Source organism: Rhincodon typus, chromosome 16, assembly GCF_021869965.1.
Source record: "Rhincodon typus isolate 14 chromosome 16, sRhiTyp1.1, whole genome shotgun sequence".
NCBI lineage: Eukaryota > Metazoa > Chordata > Chondrichthyes > Orectolobiformes > Rhincodontidae > Rhincodon > Rhincodon typus.
In genome coordinates this window covers 18,781,147-18,799,814 of record NC_063347.1, presented here as the reverse complement: position 1 = coordinate 18,799,814, position 18,668 = coordinate 18,781,147, and the positions used below count along the sequence as shown (strand labels likewise).

Below are 18,668 nucleotides of genomic sequence, written 5' to 3'. Positions count from 1 at the left end.
CACTGTAGGGATTCTATGATCTATGATCTAAATGCAGCACAGTCTTCTTTGATTTAAAAAAAAGACTGGTGTGTCAATCTGTGTGAAATGCCACTCATGGAAAATCTGTCCCAGTCTATTTTTGGTCAGTCTTCACAGAATCACCAGTAACTATAGTAGGATAGACTTGGATTTAAAAAATAAAAACTTTTTTTGAAACATTGTACCTTTAACCAGTTTTGTCCAAACAAGCAGCAACTTATGAAAATTGTGCCTTCTCAAGTAGCACCTTTGGGGTCGATGTTGCAATAGATGCTTTTCAACTAAGAATATTTGCAAATCTGATTATTTTAGGATTTTTCCGATTGATCTTTGAACTATAAGCATTCTTTATTGCATGTCAGTCCAGAGGTAAAAGGTAAATTGGGTTAAGAGAAGTAAAGGAAATAGTTTAATGTGCCAAAAAATTTACTTATATTCTTGGGTAAGCCAATGTTGTTGTTTTGCTTTTCCTCCAAAATCCATGTGTTGTGAGGCTAAAATTAATTTTGCCCTGTAGGATGATTTCCGTGTGTGTGTGGATTATGGCATAATCCAGAAAGATTCAACACCAGTGTGTCCAGTGGATGCATCTGGCTGTTTCACAGCTGAAGTGAAGGACTTTGCTGGATTGTATGTTAAGGTTAGTGGATGGTTGTTATATGTTGCAGTTTTGGAAGGATTATTTAAATAGACAAGGGGATGTTACATTTTATAATATGCTGTTTATCCATGTAAAAGTGTTATGTTACTGTGCAAAGATTTGCAGTTAATCACCGTAAACCACAGTGACTTAATGCAGTGCCAGTTCTGAAAAATGATTTGCTTTCATTTGATTTAATTCAATATGTCGGAATATAGTAAAATAACTAGTTTTTAAAACTAATTATGCTTTTTGCTGTTCAAGTTTATGTCGAAGAACTTAGGTTTTTTTTAACAACAATAAATATCCATTAAGTTCCGACATTTTAACATAAAATAGTGAAAATAACTATCAGCAGTTGCCTGAGTTCTGATTTTATTCTTTTAGGATGCTGACAAGCATATCCTTAAATATCTGAAAGAGAAGGGCCGAGTGGTACACAGCAGTACTTACAAGCACAATTATCCATTTTGTTGGAGGTAAGTGCTGTACACAGTGGTACTTACAAGCACAATTATCCATTTTGTTGGAGATAAGTGCTATAGGAAATGCATGTCGTCTTCAGAAATGTTATAAGAAAGTGATTTAAAATTTTGCATGCTAGCATTCAGTTTATGTAAAAAAAAAAGGGTTTAATTTACCTTTGCATACATTGATCACAAAAAAAATGATTTGCTAGGTTATCAAGAAATATCTAAGTTCTTAAGGACACTGTGTGGTCTCTTTTTCATCTATAGTCGTGTGGGAGAAATTGTTTTGACTCATGGGGCACTGGCACTATTACTGATGAAGCCATGCTTGAACCAAATGTCCTTCCATGTCACATAACTAGGACTTTGGCGTGACCTTTAAGCTAAATAGCCAGGATTTGGGTGGGGAGAGGACACTGGGAAATTCAAAAGAAAGAAAAAGGCGGCGTAATTGTGACCCAAGTGTGATAGGGAAGACAGAACATGCAGACATAAAAGGGCACCAGCAAATAAGTTAAGGAGAAATACCTTAAAACTAATGGGGGTGGATTTGAAGCAATGTTTCCTTATAGCTGCACATGCATGCAGTCACTCCAAGGTTGTGTTTACAGCAATTGGTGTGAAACATGAGAAACCTGTCTACCTTCTGAACTGAATTCTAGGTTCTTTTGAACTAGAACTCTGATCCTTCTATTCTGAATGAAAATTAAACCAATTGCCTTAATATGTTTATTCTGACTGTCGTAAAGTATATGTTTTGTATTTTTTATTTATTAACACAACAGAAGTTCTCCCAGGAGTGTGACTGCCATCATATTCCTGGAACTGATATATTTGGATAACCTTTCCAAATTAACTTTCTGACCTTTGCTTAAAAAACAACTCCACAGAACTGACCCACATCTACCTCCGTTTTGAAATCCAAATTCCAAAATATATGTTTTGCATCTTTCACCATATTAGGTCAGGTACAGTCTCAAACATTTTGAAATTTGCAAATGTAATACTTTTCTTCAAGAAAGCAAGGAGAGAGAAAAACGGGATTGAAAGGAAAAATTTATTGCTAAGAGATATCTAATTAATGCACTTGGAAATAATATGACTCGAAAAAGTCAATGTAGTTTTATGAACTGAAAATCTTGTTAGGAAATAAAATTGTTTCTGTTTTTGAACATTATCTGCCATGCTAGTTAGAGGAACTAGTAGATGTGCACCACACAAAAGATTAGAATACAAGGCCAATTTTGACGATATTAGGCAAGAACTTTCAAACTTATTTGGGAGCAGATGTTTGTAGGTAAAGGAATGGCTGGAAAATGGGAAGCCATCAAAAATGAGACCACAAGAGTCCAGAGACACTAGTCCTGTTAGGGTGAAGGGCAAGGCTGGATGACTAAAGAAAGTGAGGTTTTCATCAAGAAAAATAAGGAAGCATATGTCAGGTATAGACAGCAGGGATTGAGTGAATCCCGAGAAGAGTAGAAAGGCTGTAGAAGTATACTTGAGAGAAATCAGGAGAGCAAAAAGGGGACATGAGATAGCTTTGGGAAGTAGGATTAAGGAGAATCCAAAGGGGTTCTATATATGCAATAAGGACAAAAGAGTAACTAGGGAGAGAATAGAGCCCTTTAAAGGTCAACAAGGCCAGTTATGTGTGGAATCACAGGAGATGGGGGAGATACAAAATGAGTATTTTGCATCAGTGTTTAGTGTGGAGAAGGATATGCAAGATAGGGAATGTGGGGAATTACATAGCGACATCTTGAAAAATGTCCAAATTACAGAAGAGGAGATGCTGGACGTCTTAAAGTGCATAAAGGTGGATACATCCCTGGGACCTGATCAGGTGTACCTCGAACTCTGTGTGGGAAGCTAGGCAAGTGATTACTGGGCCTGTTGCTGAGAGATTTGTATCGTTGATAGCCACAGTTGAGGTGGCAGAAGACTGGAGGTTGGCTAACATGATGCCACTATTAAGGTGGTAAGGAAAAGCCAGGGAACTATAGACCAGTGAGCCTGACATCAGTGATGAGCAAGTTAGAACATAGAACATTACAGCGCAGTACAGGCCCTTCGGCCCTCGATGTTGCGCCGACCTGTGAAACCAATCTGAAGCCCATCTAACCTAAACTATTCCATTATCATCCATATGTTTATCCAATGACCATTTAAATGCCCTTAAAGTTGGCAAGTCTACTACTTTTGCAGGCAGGGCATTCCACGCCCTTACTACTCTCTGAGTAAAGAACCTACCTCTGACATCTGTCCTATATCTATCACAGTTGTTGGAGGGAATCCTGAGGGACAGGATTTACATGTATTTGGAAAGGTGAGGACTGATTAGGGATTGTGTGTGGGAAATCATGTCTCACTAACTGAGTTTTGAGTTTTTTTTGGAAGAAGTAAAGAAGAGTGTTGATGAGGACAGAGTGGCGGATGTGATCAATATGGACTTCATTAAGGCATTCAACAAGGTTCTTCAAGGTAGACTGGTTAGCAAGGTTAGATCACATGGAATAGAGGGAGAACGAGCCATTTGGATATAGAACTGGCTCAAAGGTAGAAGACAGAGTGGTTGTGGAGGGTTGCTTTTCAGACTGGAGGCCTGTGACCAGCAGTGTGCCACAAGGATTGGTGCTGGGTCCACTGGTTTTGTCATTTATCTCAATGATTTGGATGTGGGCATTGGAGGTATGGTTAGTAAGTTTGCAGATGATACCAAAATTGGAGGCTTAGTCGAGAGCGAAAAGGGTTACCTCAGAGTACAACAGGACCTTGATCAGATGAGGCAATGGGCTAAGGAGTGGCAGATGGAGTTTAATTTAGATAAATGTGAAGTACTGCATTTTGGAAAGGTAGATCAGGGTAAGGACTTATGCACTTAATGATAAAGTCCTGGGAGTGTGGCTGAACAAAGAGACCTTGGAGTGCACATTCATAGTTCCTTAAAAGTGGAGTCCCAGGTAGACAGAATAGTGAAGAAGGCATTTGGTATGCATGTCTTTATTGGTTAGTGCATTGAGTGTAGGGATTGGGAGGTCATGTTTTGGCGGTACAGGACATTGGTGAGGCCACTATTGGAATACTGCGTGCAATTTTCATCTCCCTGCTATAGGAAGGATGTTGTGAAACTTAAAAGGGTTCAGAAAAGATTTACAAGGATGTTGGTAGGGTTGGAGGGTTTGAGCTATAGGGAGAGGCTGAATAGGCTGGAGGCTGTTTTCCCTGGAGCGTCGGAGGCAGAGGAGTGAACTTATAGAGGTTTACAGAATCATGAGGGGCATGGATAGGGTGAAAAGCCAAGGTCTTTTCCCTGGGGTGCGGGACTCCAAAACTAGAGGGCATAGGTTTAAAGTGAGGGGGAAAGATTTAAAAGGGACCTAAGAGGTAATGTTTTCACGCAGAGGGTGGTGCATGTATGGAATGAATTGCCAGAGAAGGTAGTGGAGGCTGATACGATTACAACATTTAACAGACGTCTGGATTGGTATAGGATTAGGAAGGGTTTAGAGGGATATCGGCCAAATGCTGGCAAATGAGACTAGATTTATTTAGGAAACCTGGTCTTCATGTTCAAGTAGGACCCAAATATCTGCTTCCATGCGAGACAACTCTATGCCTCTATGACAGGTCATGGAGTTGGAGATGATATATAACATACAAATTTGGAAAAGTAGGCCATCTATCCCCTCAAAACTGCTCTATCATTCATCAACATCATGGCTGATGTGTTTGTTTCAAATTCCACATTCCTATTTACCTTGATAACCTTTGATTCCTTTGCCGAGCAAGAATCAATCTATCTGTGCCTTAAAAATTTTCAATGAACTTCCTACCACTGCCATCTGAGGCAGAGTTCCGAAGTTGGTCAAACCTTAGAAAAAATATCTGTCTGGAGAACAAATTTCCATAATTTAAGTTAATTTAATCCGAAACGTAGTAATAGTTGGTTTGACCTAAACTGCCATAAGATGTAAGAATGTAAAAGGAGAAGGAGGCCATTCAGTCAATTCCGTCTGTTCTGCTATTAATGATGTCATGGCTGATCTAAACAGGATCAGTAGTGAAATTTAGCATCTGTAACCAAAATGTGTTCCAGCCAATTGCAACAATCATGTGTCTGCCTCAGCTAAAATGAAATAAATCAACGCAGTCAAAGAACTACACTTTTGTCCATGTATCTCTGTGTATTTCTGATGCATAAATGTCAACTTTGAAAAGCTGACCACTCATGAACAGGCTTGTTTAGAAGAATATAGCACGAACTTGAGTATTACATTCTACCTCAAAGTATGAATAGTTGATCACCATTGCTGTATTCCACAATCGAATCAATGGCTGTTATGAATTTTCTGGACTTGTGCTGTCACAGCTACTTGGACTGAAAAATAATGGCAGTGTGAATGTATTTAATTTCATGAGTATAGTAAATGATTCAAGTAAAATAAAACCACTTGCTGTTGTTACGTTTCATACTAATACCAATTGAAACACTTAATCAGTGTGTTATGTGCACTTCTTAAGCATTTTTGAAATACCCATTGTTGTTCGAGATTTAGATAGTTTTCCATCATTGGCATAGCTCATGTCAAAGACTTGAGGTCCATTCAGAATTTGGTGCATGATCTCATTAGGTGAGATGTGGGCAAGGTTTGTGGTTCCTGAGGCAGCTGTGGACCAGTGTAGGCTGATTGCAATGTAGATCGCAAACCTCGGTTAGGTCTGAGAAGGGAGAATATAAGACCATTAGACATAGGAGCAGAAATTAGGCCATTCAGCCCACTGAGTCTGCTCCGCCATTCAATCATGGCTGATAAGTTCCTCAACCCCATTCTCTTGCTTTCTCCCTGTAACCCTTGATCCCCTTGATAATCAAGAACCTATCTATCTCAGTCTTAAATGTATTCAATGACCTGGCCTCCACAGCCTTCTGTGGCAGTGAATTCCACAGATTCATCACTCTCTGACTGAAGTACTTTCTCCTTATCTCTGTTCTAAAAGGTCTTCCGTTTTAGGCTGTGCCCTCGGGCCCTCGACTCTCCTACCAATGGAAACATCCTCCCAACATCCACTTTGTCTAGGCCATTCAGTACTCTGAAAGTTTCAATTAGATCCCCCCTCATCCGTCTAAACTCCAATGAGTATAGTCCTAGAGTCCTCAAATGCTCCTCATATGTTACTCCTTTGTGTCTCCAACTGCTCTTCTGTCTCTTTGGGCTCTATTCCCACCTATCATTTACTCCTTACCCTCTGCCACCACCCTATCTTTTGCATATAAACCGATATTTTCCAATCAGTTCTGAGGAAAGGTCAGTGGACCTGAAACGCTAACTCTGATTTCTGTTCACAGATGCTGCCAGACCTGCTGAGCTTTACCAGCAACTTCTGTTTTTGTTCCTGATTTACAGCATCCACAGTTCTTTCAGTTTTTTATTTTGAATAGAAAATGTGTTTTTGAGCAGTTACTGAACACATTCAGTGATTGTATTAGGAATATGCAGAGGTGTAGTCAAGGCATCTGAGCTCACACAAACCTCCTGAATGTGGTAGAGTCTGTACAAGGTGCATTGGACTTATCTACTCTCTCAGACCTCAGCAAATGAGAATGAAAGCAAGTCATCCATGATTCTGAAGGACTACCTACGAAGAAGGAAGAATTTTTCAGATGGTAGATTGGTTACCGATTGAGTGGGCTGCTTTGGCCTGAATGGTATGGAGCTTGTGTGCTTTTGGAGCAGCGCCCAAAATCCCCAAGATGCTGCTGCTGTGGAATTCAGCGATGGCAATGACATTGAAGCTAACGAAGGCATGATGAAATTTCAACTGAAAATGAGCTGAGGCAGAGCTAGAGTCTGCTACTGTTATAGAGGTGGAAATAAGTGATCTTGATGCTCGAGGGGGTATGGAATTTGAAGCTACCGTTAGCATCAAATGGAATGCCAAGATTATGAATGATATGCCACACCCTTGGAAACTAGTCACATTTGTGCTAGGGGCAAAAGATCTTATCTAATTTTTTAAAAATTTAATTTTGCCCAGAGTTTTGCGGGGAGAGAATTCTGACTTAGGTCTAACTTTAGGATTATGATTCCTTTTGTTTTAGATTCCTTTTTAACGGAAGCAAAATATTGTGGATGCTGGAAATCTGAAATAAAAAGGCAAAATACTGGCAGGTCATGCAGGTTGTGCAGCATCAATGAAGAGAGGAATGGAGTTTTTAATTAATTCATGGGTCATGGATGTTGCAGGCTGAGCTAGCATTTACTGCTAATGCCTAGTTGCCCTTGAGAAGGTGGTGATGAGCTGCCTTATTGAACTGCTGTATTCATCTGTGTGCTGTAGGTTGACCCAAACATCATTAGGGAAAGAATTCTCGGATTTTGTCCCAGCGGCAGTGAAAGATCAGCAATGTATTTCCAAGTAAGGATGCTGAGTTGTTTGGAGATGAACTTGCAGATGGTGGTGTTCCCATGTACATGCTGCCCTTGTCCTTCTAGGTGGCTGTGGCCATGGGTTTCAATGGTAGTGTCTAAGGATCTTTGTTGAATTGTTGCACTGCATCTTGTAAATGGTGCACACAGCTGCTACTTAGTTTTGGTAATGGAGGGAACTAGTGGCTGTGATGCCAGTCATGTGAGCTGTCTGTCTTGGATAATATCAAACTTCTTGAGTGGTGTTGGAACTACACTCATCCAAGCAACTGGGGAGCATTCATCATACTCCTGACTTGTGTCTTGTAGATGATGGACAGCTTTCAGGAGTCAAGAGGTGAGTTACTCACTGAAGGATTCTAGGCACAGACCTCCTATTGTAGTCACAGTATTAATATGGCTAGTCCAATTCATTTTCTAGTCGATGCTAACCACCCAGGATTTTGATTGTGGGGGATTCACTGATGGTAACTCAATTGAATATTGAGGAGTGCTAATTAGATTGTCTCTTATTGGAGATGGTCATTGTGTGACATTTTGTGTGGCACAAATATTACCTAACACTTTAGCCCAAATCTGAATATTGTGCAGGTCTTGCCGCATTTGGACATGGGCTGCTTCGGTGTATGAGGAGTCACGAATGTTGTTGTACATTGTGCAATCATCAGTGAACATCTCCACTTCTGACCTTACGATGGAGAAAAGGTCATTGATGAAGTAGGTGAAGATCCTTAGGCCGAGGATACTGGTGGAGTCGGTGGATACTTGGCAGATAAAGTTCAGTGCAGATATGTGTGAGATGATGCACTTTGGTGCAAAGATCATGGAGAGACAGTATACAACAAAGGGTACTATTGTAAATCATGTAGGAACAGAGAAATCTGGGTGTTTATGTACATAAGTCATTTAAAATGACTTTAATGGTTAGAGAGATGTTAATGAAGCATACAGTATTCTTGGTTTCATAAATAGGGGCATGGTGTATAAGAGCAGTGAGGTTATGATGAAATTGTATAAAACACTATTAGACTTTTTCTGGAGTATTGTTTACAGTTCTGGGCAGCATGCTGTGGAAAGGATAGCAAATGCACTGGAGAGAGAGCAGAAGAAATTTATGAGAATGGTTCCGGGGATAAACACTTCAGTTATGAAGGAAGATTGGAGAAGTTCACACTGTGTTTTCCTTGGAGAAGAGAAGACATGAGAGTTTTGATAGAAGTTTTTAAAATCACAAGGGGTCTGGGCAGATTAGATAGGGAGAAACTGTACTTGTCAATGGATTAGGAACCTGAGGACACTGTTTTAAACTATTTTACAAAGGAAGCAAATGCAAGGTGAGAAAAAACATTTTCACGCAGAGTAGTCAGTGTATGAAATGCACTGCCTGGAAGTATGATGAAGGTTGGTTCAATTCAGGAATTCAAGAGAGCACTGGATAATAATTTAAATATTAACAGTGTGCAGAGTTATGGAAAAAAGGAAGGAAATTGATAGTGTTAGTGTTAGATGGGACAAATGGCCTTCATTTTGCACCACAACAATTCTATGATTCTGTGCCCCTTCGTGAGGAAAATGCATCAAAGTAAAACTTTGGTCCTTTTGTGCAAGTGGATAAGTTTTGACAAGGTTAAACTTGTTCACTTTGTTTCTGTCTGCACAGATGCCAGACTTGTTGACTATCTCCACGTTTTGTTTTTACACACCTTTGACATTTTGTGGCCTTTGAGTGATTGTTATTGAGAGTCTTTTTGGTTCCATTCCAATTATACAAGTGTACCAATAATTCTTTTAATGCATCATTTCAGCATTTATATCTGGTCCATGTTTACTATTGGCAAACAGTTCCTTTGTCATTTCACTAGCATTTATTACTTTTAATGCTTCTTGAGATGTGACATTATGTAAGCTTGCTTGGGATTGCCCTGGGAGCTCTTGAAAATCGTCTTTTATATTGCTTCAGTGATGAATTGAGCAGTGTCTTACCTTGGTAGTTTGTTCTTCAGTTAATTAAATCAGAATGGATGCCCAAAAACCTAAAATGGAAAAAAAAGTAGAATCGGTGTCTAGGAGACTTGGGTGGGAAAACAGTAATTTCATTTTACATATATTTTATCGTACTCTTCCAGTCTTAGTCTTGTATTCTGAAATATAGAGCTCATGAACAAATGATTGTCATATACTGAAAGAAATGGAAAGGAAGATTTTTTTAAAAAATTGAACTGTAAACTACTTTTATTTGTAAGTTGCCAAGAAATTTGCATGTAAATTGTATTAACTGAATTTCAGTGACATTTGATTAAATCAGTTGTCAGATAGAGTTTCCTTTCGACAGGGAACATCATGTCATCTCAGAGTCACTTATATGGATGTGTTTTGGTCAAGGCTAACTCTGCATGTAGTTCATCAAAAATTTGACAGTTTTGTTTTTGCCATTCTTGTGTATTTTGGAAAAACAACTGTATGACTTTGTAATAGAATTATCTCCACCCTCCTCCACCGTTTCAACTCATGATGACATTTGCTCTTCAGTCCTCTCCTGCAGCACTACAAAAGAGTGAATAAACTAAAATTAATACCAAATTTTCTGAAGTGATGCAACCTATGATTTTCCCCTTTAAATTACTGCATTTGGCGTTCTAGTCTTCCCAATGTGAAATATCTTCACAATTTATATACAGCAAAGATATATCCCAATCAGGAAGAAAAATTCCACGAGGGGGATAAACTGGGCATGGTTAACCAAGAAAGTTAAGGATAAAATTAAGTTGAAACAAAGAACAGTGTGGCAGAGAGGATTTGAAAGAAAAATTAAAAACCAATAACAGATGACCAAAAAATAATAGAAGGAGAAAATAGACTAAAAATAAGTTAAAATAGGGGCTTGGCGGGTTACATGCGGAGAGGTTGTTTCCCTTTGTGGGGGAGTCTAAAACCAGATGGTATAACCTCCGACTCGAAGTCCCCCATTTAAGGCAGTAAATTAGACGGATTTTTTTCTGGGTGTAGTGAATCTGTGCAATTCTGTACCACAGAAGGCTGTTGAAGCTGGTTTGTGAAATATATTCAAGGCTGAGAGACAAAGTTTTCATCAGTCAGGGACTCGAGGATTATGAGGATGAGAATAATGGAGTTACAGTTGCACAGCACAGAAACAGACCCTTTGGTCCAACTCGTCCTTGCCGACCAGATATCCGAACCTTTCCTATTCACTTACGCATCCAGATACCTTCTAAATGTTGTACTTGTACCAGTGTCTGCCACTTCCTCTGGCAGCTTGTTCCATATATGCACTACCCTCTGCGTTTTAAAAAAAAAAGTTGCCCCTTAGATCCCTTTAAATCTTTCCCCTCTCATCTTAAATCTATTCCCTCCAGTTGGGACTCCCCTACCCTAGGATAGAGACCTTGGCCATTCACCCTATCTTTGCCCCTCATGATTTTATAAACCTCTGTAAAGCTACCCTAGAGCCTCTGACGCTCCAGGGAAAACAGCCCCAGCCTATTCAGCCTGTCCCTCCAGCTCAAACCCTGCAACCTTGGCAACATCTTTTCTGAATATAATATAAATCTTTTCTGAACCTTTTCAAATTTAACAACATTATTTCCTATAGCAGGCAAACCAGAATCGATCACAGTATTCCAAAAGTAGCTTAACCAATGTTCTGTACGGCCATAACATGACCTTCCAAATCCTGTACTCAATGCATTAACCAATAAAGGCAAGCGTACCAAATGCCTTCTTCACTACCCTGTCTACCTGCGGCTTCACCTTCAAGGAACTACGAACCTGGAAGGCAAGTTGAGTTGAAGATTATCAAATGAGACATGATTTAATTGATTGGTACAGCAGAATCAATGGGCAAAAAGGCCTACTTCTGCTCCTATATTTAATCGTCTTATTGGAAGAAGTAATTTGAACATGCTGCATCATAATGATAAATCAAGGACCTCAGAAGCTCTGGAGTCAATGACACAACTCATCTACATCAATTAAGCAGATCAATACTGGTGTGACCTGAAGTGCACAATTCTGAACTTCAAATCCTTCCTCTTGTAGAAAACTGCTTTGAGTTATGGGCACATTCAGGTGCTGCATTCAGTTTGGAACGACATTCTGTCAGAGATTTATTTTGTAATTAGTAACTACCCAGTAATTGTCAAAAGTAATGGATGAAGTTGGATCTTGTTTCACCCATTTCTTGGATATGAAATGATGGCAAAAATGTTTTACATCCCAAAGGCACAATAAATGTTTCTTATCATATTTGGCAGTTTGCTTGAATATTGCATATGTAAGAGTTGATCACTTTGCATATGCTAATAAGGGGACCTGAGACATTACTTAAGGGCCCCATTTAAAATTTCCCCAAAATTGAGTGTACTTTGCTGGGTTTGCTCAAGTTTCCTGATTGCTTTAGCAATCTATCCAGCATTCCTTGAAGCGATTTGCATGAGGTCACCAACCTTAAGATGAGACTTTTTTAAAAACCAAATTGTTAGAAATGAAACTGGTGACCTGACAAGTACCCACACATCCCTGAGATTATTGCTGCATTGGCCAGTCTCAAATTAACTTTAGAATCCAGCTTTTGTGAATATGGCAACATTTCAGGTTCAAAAATGCCCGTAAATGAATTCCTTCACCCAAGCTGCCATTCATCAATTATAGGTGAGGAGAGATAACTACATGACACTGTGCAGGTAATATACATTAAATCTAATGCAATGTTTGTGTTTTGCTGTGTTGAGAAACAGCACAGATTTTATTTTGCTTTCGTCAACTATTTTGTATTACTTAAACATTAAGTGTGCTATTTATATGTTTCACATATGAATCTAACAGACTTTATGATGAAAAATCTGTATCCACTAAGGACCTTTGTATTTTGTCATTCTCATTAACTTTGCTGGGAGGAATGATGGAGTTACAATTTTGTTTGGAGTACTCCAGTGAAATATTAATGAAGTGAATGAAAAGTTTCAGGATGATGTTATATGGTATGAGCAAAAACAAAGTTGCTGGAAAAGCTCAGCAGGTCTGGCAGCATCTGTGGAGGAGAAAACAGAGTTAACATTTCGGATCCGGTGACCCTTCCTCAGAACTCTCCACAGATGCTGCCAGACCTGCTGAGCTTTTCCAGCAACTTTGTTTTTGTTCCTGATTTACAGCATCCACAGTTCTTTTGGTTTTTATATGGTATGAGCATTGGTGTATGTATGTAATTAGTTTTGAGCTTTTACCATGTAAAATAAATCCTTTACCATTAATTTTCATTTTTGGTGGCATAAATTGGAAGGAAACTGTTGCTCACTAGATTCCGTGTTTTGTCTAGTTCAGTGGGACAATGTGTGTCTGTGATCTGATTCCTTAGGTGATGCCTGGTTTCTTTCATTTTAAAAGTTAAAACAGATATGTACTTATTTAGCTTCTAATCCTCCCGACATGAAAGTAACCAGCTGTTGTACTTCTGTCCATCTCTCAACTGACTTAGCTCCTGGTGCCAACCCTAATCCAATGAGTGTGTTGGTTTACTGATATATCTCCATCCCAAACTATTTTAAATGAAAGCAAATCAATCTGTGAGCAGTAATATGCAGATGGAATTCAGTTGGGAAAGTGAGGTTATGTCTTTTTTTTAGGAAGAATAGAGACTTGGACAATTTTGAAAATGGGAAAAGGCTTAGGAGATCTGAAGCACTGAGGGACTCGTAAATCCTAGTTCAGGATTCTGTGAAGGTTAACACAGAGGTTCAGTTAGCATTGAGAAAGGCAAATAAAATATTAGCATTCATTTCAAGAGGGTTAGAATACAAGAGCAGATATGTGTACTGCTGAGGCTGCATAGGCTTTGGTCAGACCACATTTGGAATATTGGGTCCTTTCGGGAAAGAAACTGCCATCCTTACCTGGTCTGGTCTACATGTGACTTCAGTCCCACAGCAATGTGGTTGACTCTGAACTGCCCTCTGGACAATTAGGAATCGGCAATACATGCTGCCTGGTCAGTGGCGCCCTCATCCTGTGCATGAATAAAGAAAAATAATATTGGACCCTATATCTGTGGAAGGATGTGCTGGCAATGGAGGGAGCACAGGATGCTCACAAGAATGATCTGGGAATGAAGGGCTTGTCATATGAGGAGCGTTTGAAGACTCTGGGTCCTATACTTGATGGAGATTAGAATAATGATGGGAAACTCATTGAAACTGACAGATACTGAAAGGCCTGGATAGAGTAGACATGGTGAAGATGTTTCCACTGGTAAGAGAGACTTGGACTGAAGGTTACAGCCTTAGAGTGAAGGGATGACCCTTTAGAACTGAGATGAGGAGGAGTTTCTTCAGCCAGAGCATGTGACTCTGGAACTCATTACTGCAGAGTGCTGTGGAGGCCAAGTCATTGAGTGTATTTGAGATAGAGATAGATAGCATCTTGATTAGTAAGGGGAATGAGGGTAACAGGGAGAAGGTAGGGGAATGGGATTGAGAAACATATCATCCATGATTGAATGCAGAGCAGACTCATTGGACTGAATGGCTTAATTTTGCTTCTATGTCTTGTGGTCTTATGCTGTCACAAGGCTAAGATTTATGGTTTGAATTGCAGTGGATATCCAGTTGTTGTATGCCTGTTATGAACTGTTGCAGGCTTCATTGCTCCTTCTGCTTGTTGAACATAGGAGGCCAACTTAACGCGTTCAACATAATTCTTCAACCATTTTACTTTCTATTTGGTTTCAATGATACTTGACAATTAAGTCACTGTCTGAACTATTCATTTATAAGTTTACATGTAAGCAGCAAGTTGGACCTTAAATAGTGACATAAAATATTGATAGCTTGAGTGCAAGGAGCAAACTACGTATTTCCTTAGTGTATCAATGATAACCTCCTGGAAGTTCTTTCATTACTGTACTGCAACTCAAATGGAAACATATAATATTGTTATTATTCAAGGATGGCATAGGTGATTAGAAAATGACATCTCTAAATTCTGATTTAGCCTGTTTTTGAGAATAGTGACAGATTAAGAATAAACATAATAAAGGCATTACCAGATGTATCACTGCTTTCCTGAAATCGAGCACGAAACTAAGCTGGTACTTTGAAAATTTAGTGTATACTAGTGAGGAAGAGAAATTTGGTGGAGAAGTGGAACTACTTAAGGTACTAAGTAGCAAAATTCCATGTCCTTTCTCTGGGTTATGCTGGTTTCACTGAAGTGCTGGCAGAGTTGGTAGTGCTTTGTTCCTGGACTGGAGATAGAAAAATGTTCAGTCAGCCAGCTACTGGCGAGGGCTATAAAAGTATGATCGGTGAGGATGGACTTGGGCTTGCTGTGGTGTTCCTCATGACTGAACAGTCTGCTGAAATTTGTAACTTGAAGGTTCATACTTGTGTGAAGCAGTGAAGAATGCTACAGGGAATTGTAAACTCACACAAGTAGCTAATGTCCCTTTAAGCTTAAAGGCATTGTACACGACATTTTAAGTATTTTTTTTTCTGTTGTTCTTCTGCAATCTCATGGGTTAATGTCTCTCCATAGGTCGGAAACCCCACTGATTTATAAAGCTGTTCCAAGTTGGTTTGTGCGAGTGGAACATATGGTGGATAAACTACTGGAGAACAATGACAAATGCTACTGGTAATGTATTGGCCAGCTGAATAAAAATGAGCATTGTTAAATTAAGACTCACAGCCCAATTTCACTACCCTGCTTCGATTCAACAATGTGTCTCATTTTTATTGAGGTTTATTTGTCCGAGACAAGAGCACATTAAGAATAGATTTATAAGTGCCCATTGTTCTACAGCACTATTTGGTGCTGTGCATTTTAGGATTTTATTGGAAATCATTTTCATTGTTTACAAACTTCATGCTTAACTTTTACACACTTAACTTTACAGCGATATTGTTCCATCTGCAGCTCTTCTAAACATCTAAAATTAAAGCTTTTCTATAACCTGATGCATTGCATTCTGATCCAAGTAACTTAAAGGTCACCAGCATCAGATGAAATGCATGGAAGGATACTGAAAACAGTGAAAGTGGAAATCGCAGAGGCACTGGTCATAATTTTCCAGTTTTCCTTGGATTTGGGAGTGGTACCAGAAGACTGGAGAATTCTAAATTGTACACCTTTGCTTTTAAAAGGGTCTAAACATAAGCCCAGAAACTCCAGGCCAGTTGGTTTAACCGAGGTGGTTGGAAAGCTTTTAGAAATGATAATTCAGATGAAAATTAATAATCACTTGGGCAAGTATGAATTAATCAAGGAAAGCCAGTCTGGATTTACAAGCTAATCGTATTTAACTAAGTTGCTTTGACTAACTTGAGTTTTTTGACGAGGCTTGAGAAATGACTGATGAAGGTAATGCTGTTGTTGTGGAATGCATGGATATCCAAAAGGGATTTGAAAAAGTGCTGCACAACAGACTTATCTGCAAAGCCAGAGCTCTTGGAATAAAAGGAATGATAGAAATATGGATATGAACGGTTGAATAACAGAAAACAACAAGTCATAGTGAACTAATTTTCAGTCAAGAGGAATGTTTATATTGGAGTTCCCCAGTGATTAGTGTTAGGACGCTTGCTTTTCCTGATATATAATAATGACCTTGACCTGTTCTGGATAGCAGAATTTTCAAAATTTGCAGCTTATGCAAAACTGAGGATAGTGTGGAACTTCAGACAGACGTGACCGGTTGGTGGAATGGACAGACAAGTAGCAGGTGAAACAATGCAGAGATGTATGAGATGATTAATTTTAGTAGGAAGAACACTGAGACAAAATAAAATTAAAGCTATATTTTTAAATGAAGCACATGAAGAGAAAAATCTGGATTTATATGTGCATAAATTACTGAAAGTGCCAGAAAAGGTTGAGAGGACATACAGTAAACCATATGGCATCCTTACCATTATCAATAGGGGTAAAGAGTAAAAAGGAAACAAGGAAATTATATTGAACTTGAAGAAAACATTGATTCAGCTTCAACTGGAGCATCTGGTTCTTGGCACCACACTTGGAAAGGATATGAATGTGTTAGAGAGAGTGCACAAAAAATTCACTGGACTTGTGTGGATTCCAAAGAGTCCCCTCAACTTTCAAACATGAATGTACTGAGTGCCATTTGAAGTAATTTTCATAGATACTATACCAAAGCACTTTACCATTAATCACTAACCTGTGAAAAATGCATTTAATTTTGGCATTAGGTGATTTGTAAATCACAGAAGAATTTTAATAAATTTTAATTCCATTATGATTTAAATTAAATTCTGTTTCCAGCTACCGCTTCCACATAACTTATTTAATGCATCTGCTAAGCCACTTGAATTTAAGTTATTTGAGTTTTCCATGAACTGAGTCAGCTAATGCAGTCCAGAGAACCAGCTGAAACTAGTCACACAATATTACACCCTACTGTCTCCAACTACTGTAGTCAGAAGTCATATGACACTAGGTTGTCGTCCAACAGGTTTATTTGAAGTTGCAAGCTTTTGAAGCCTAGCCCCTTCGTCAGCTGAAGTGAGAGAGAAGCACACAGACTCAGAATTTATGGGCAGAGAGATCAAGGGCAGGGAGATGAAAGGATTGTACAAATGGTGTGAGTGGAGTGTCGAATAATAAGTCTCTGCAGGTGATCAAGAGAGTCATAGTGTGAGTAAAATGTCAGAATAACAGGGGAAGGATGACCGATAATCCGATTAAATGAGGCAGAGAGATAATTACAAAAAATTAAAAATGAGGTGGCATTGGAGACAAACCAAATGGCTGGAATAACATGGTAGGTATAAGAGTCACATGCTGAGGGTCTAACCAAAGTAAGAAGTAATGCAAAACTGTACAAACTAATTAAGTAGAGAGATCATAACAATTTGTCATGGTGATGGTGTCAAAACAGGACAGTAAGGGAGATTTTACAGATACAGAACAGTGTGGTGGGGTCACATGTAGCGTGACAGGTACCCAAGATCATGGTGGAGACAGTCTTCATGGGTATAGAACTTGGTAATCAGTTCCTGATCAGCAATTCTGCATTGTTGTGTATCTCAAAGGTTGCCTTGGAGGACGTTTACCCGAAGATCAGAGGCTGAATGTACTTGACCGTTGAAATGTTCCCTGACTGGGAGGGAACGTTCCTGTCTGGCAATTGTTGGGCAATGTCTCCAGCACCCCCTTATTTTTAATCTTTTTGTAATTATCTCTCTGCCTCATTTAATTGGACTGTAGGTCATCCACTTCTGTGTTATTCAGCTGTTGACACTTCACTCACACCGTCTGACTCTTTTGATCACCTGCAGAGACTTATTATTTGACACTTCACTCACACCATTTGTGTGATCTTTTGATCTCTCTGCTTATGAATTCTGTGTTTGTGTGCTTCTCTCTCACTTCACCCGACGAAGGGGGCTACACTCCAAAGGCTTGTGATTTCAAATAAACCTACTCTTAAGGTTCTGAAGCAGCTTTGATTTTGATTTATGGAGTTCTTGAGGATTTACTAATATTCATGTCCAATATTAGAAGGCTGAATAGATTGAGTAAAAATTCCAAAGTTGCTTTAAGCTCTCTTAATTCTGTAAGAATGGTCTTTTTGTGTTCAATAGGTTAAAATTCCCCAATAATAGACTATGAAATTCGTTGTGAGATAGTAAGAACTGCAGATGCTGGAGTCAAAGATAACACAGTGTGGAGCTGGAGGAACACAGCAGGCCAAGCAGCATCATAGGAGCAGAAAGGCTGATGTTTCGGGCCGAGACTCTTCATCAGAAAAGGGGGAGGGGAAGGGTGTTCTGAAATAAATAGGGAGAGAGTGGGAGGCGGATAGAAGATGGATAGAGGAGAGGATAGGTGGAGAAGAAACAAACAGGTCAAAGAGGCAGGGATGGAGCCAGTAAAGGTGAGTGTAGGTGGGGAGTTAGGGAGGGGATAGGTCAGTCCAGGGAGGACGGACAGGTCAAGGGGGCGGGGTGAGGTTAGTCGGTAGGAGATGGGGGTGCAGCTTGAGGTGGGAGGAGGGGATAGGTGGGAGGAAGGACAGGTTAGGGAGGCGGGGACGAGCTGGACTGGTTTTGGGATGCGGTAGGGGGAGGGGAGATT

At 39.5% G+C, this 18,668-nt stretch overlaps 1 protein-coding gene across 1 annotated transcript in view; it reads left to right on the top strand.

Moving 5' to 3' along the window:
* The first annotated feature begins 1,165 nt into the window (after positions 1-1,165).
* iars1 (isoleucyl-tRNA synthetase 1) overlaps positions 1,166-18,668 on the top strand; it is a 125,975-nt gene continuing 108,472 nt past the window's right edge. The window contains exons 1-2 of the mRNA XM_048606306.1: positions 1,166-1,193; positions 15,108-15,206. Of these exons, the coding sequence (XP_048462263.1) occupies positions 15,166-15,206 (41 nt within the window). The 5' untranslated portion in view covers positions 1,166-1,193; positions 15,108-15,165. The remainder of the gene's footprint in view (positions 1,194-15,107; positions 15,207-18,668) is intronic.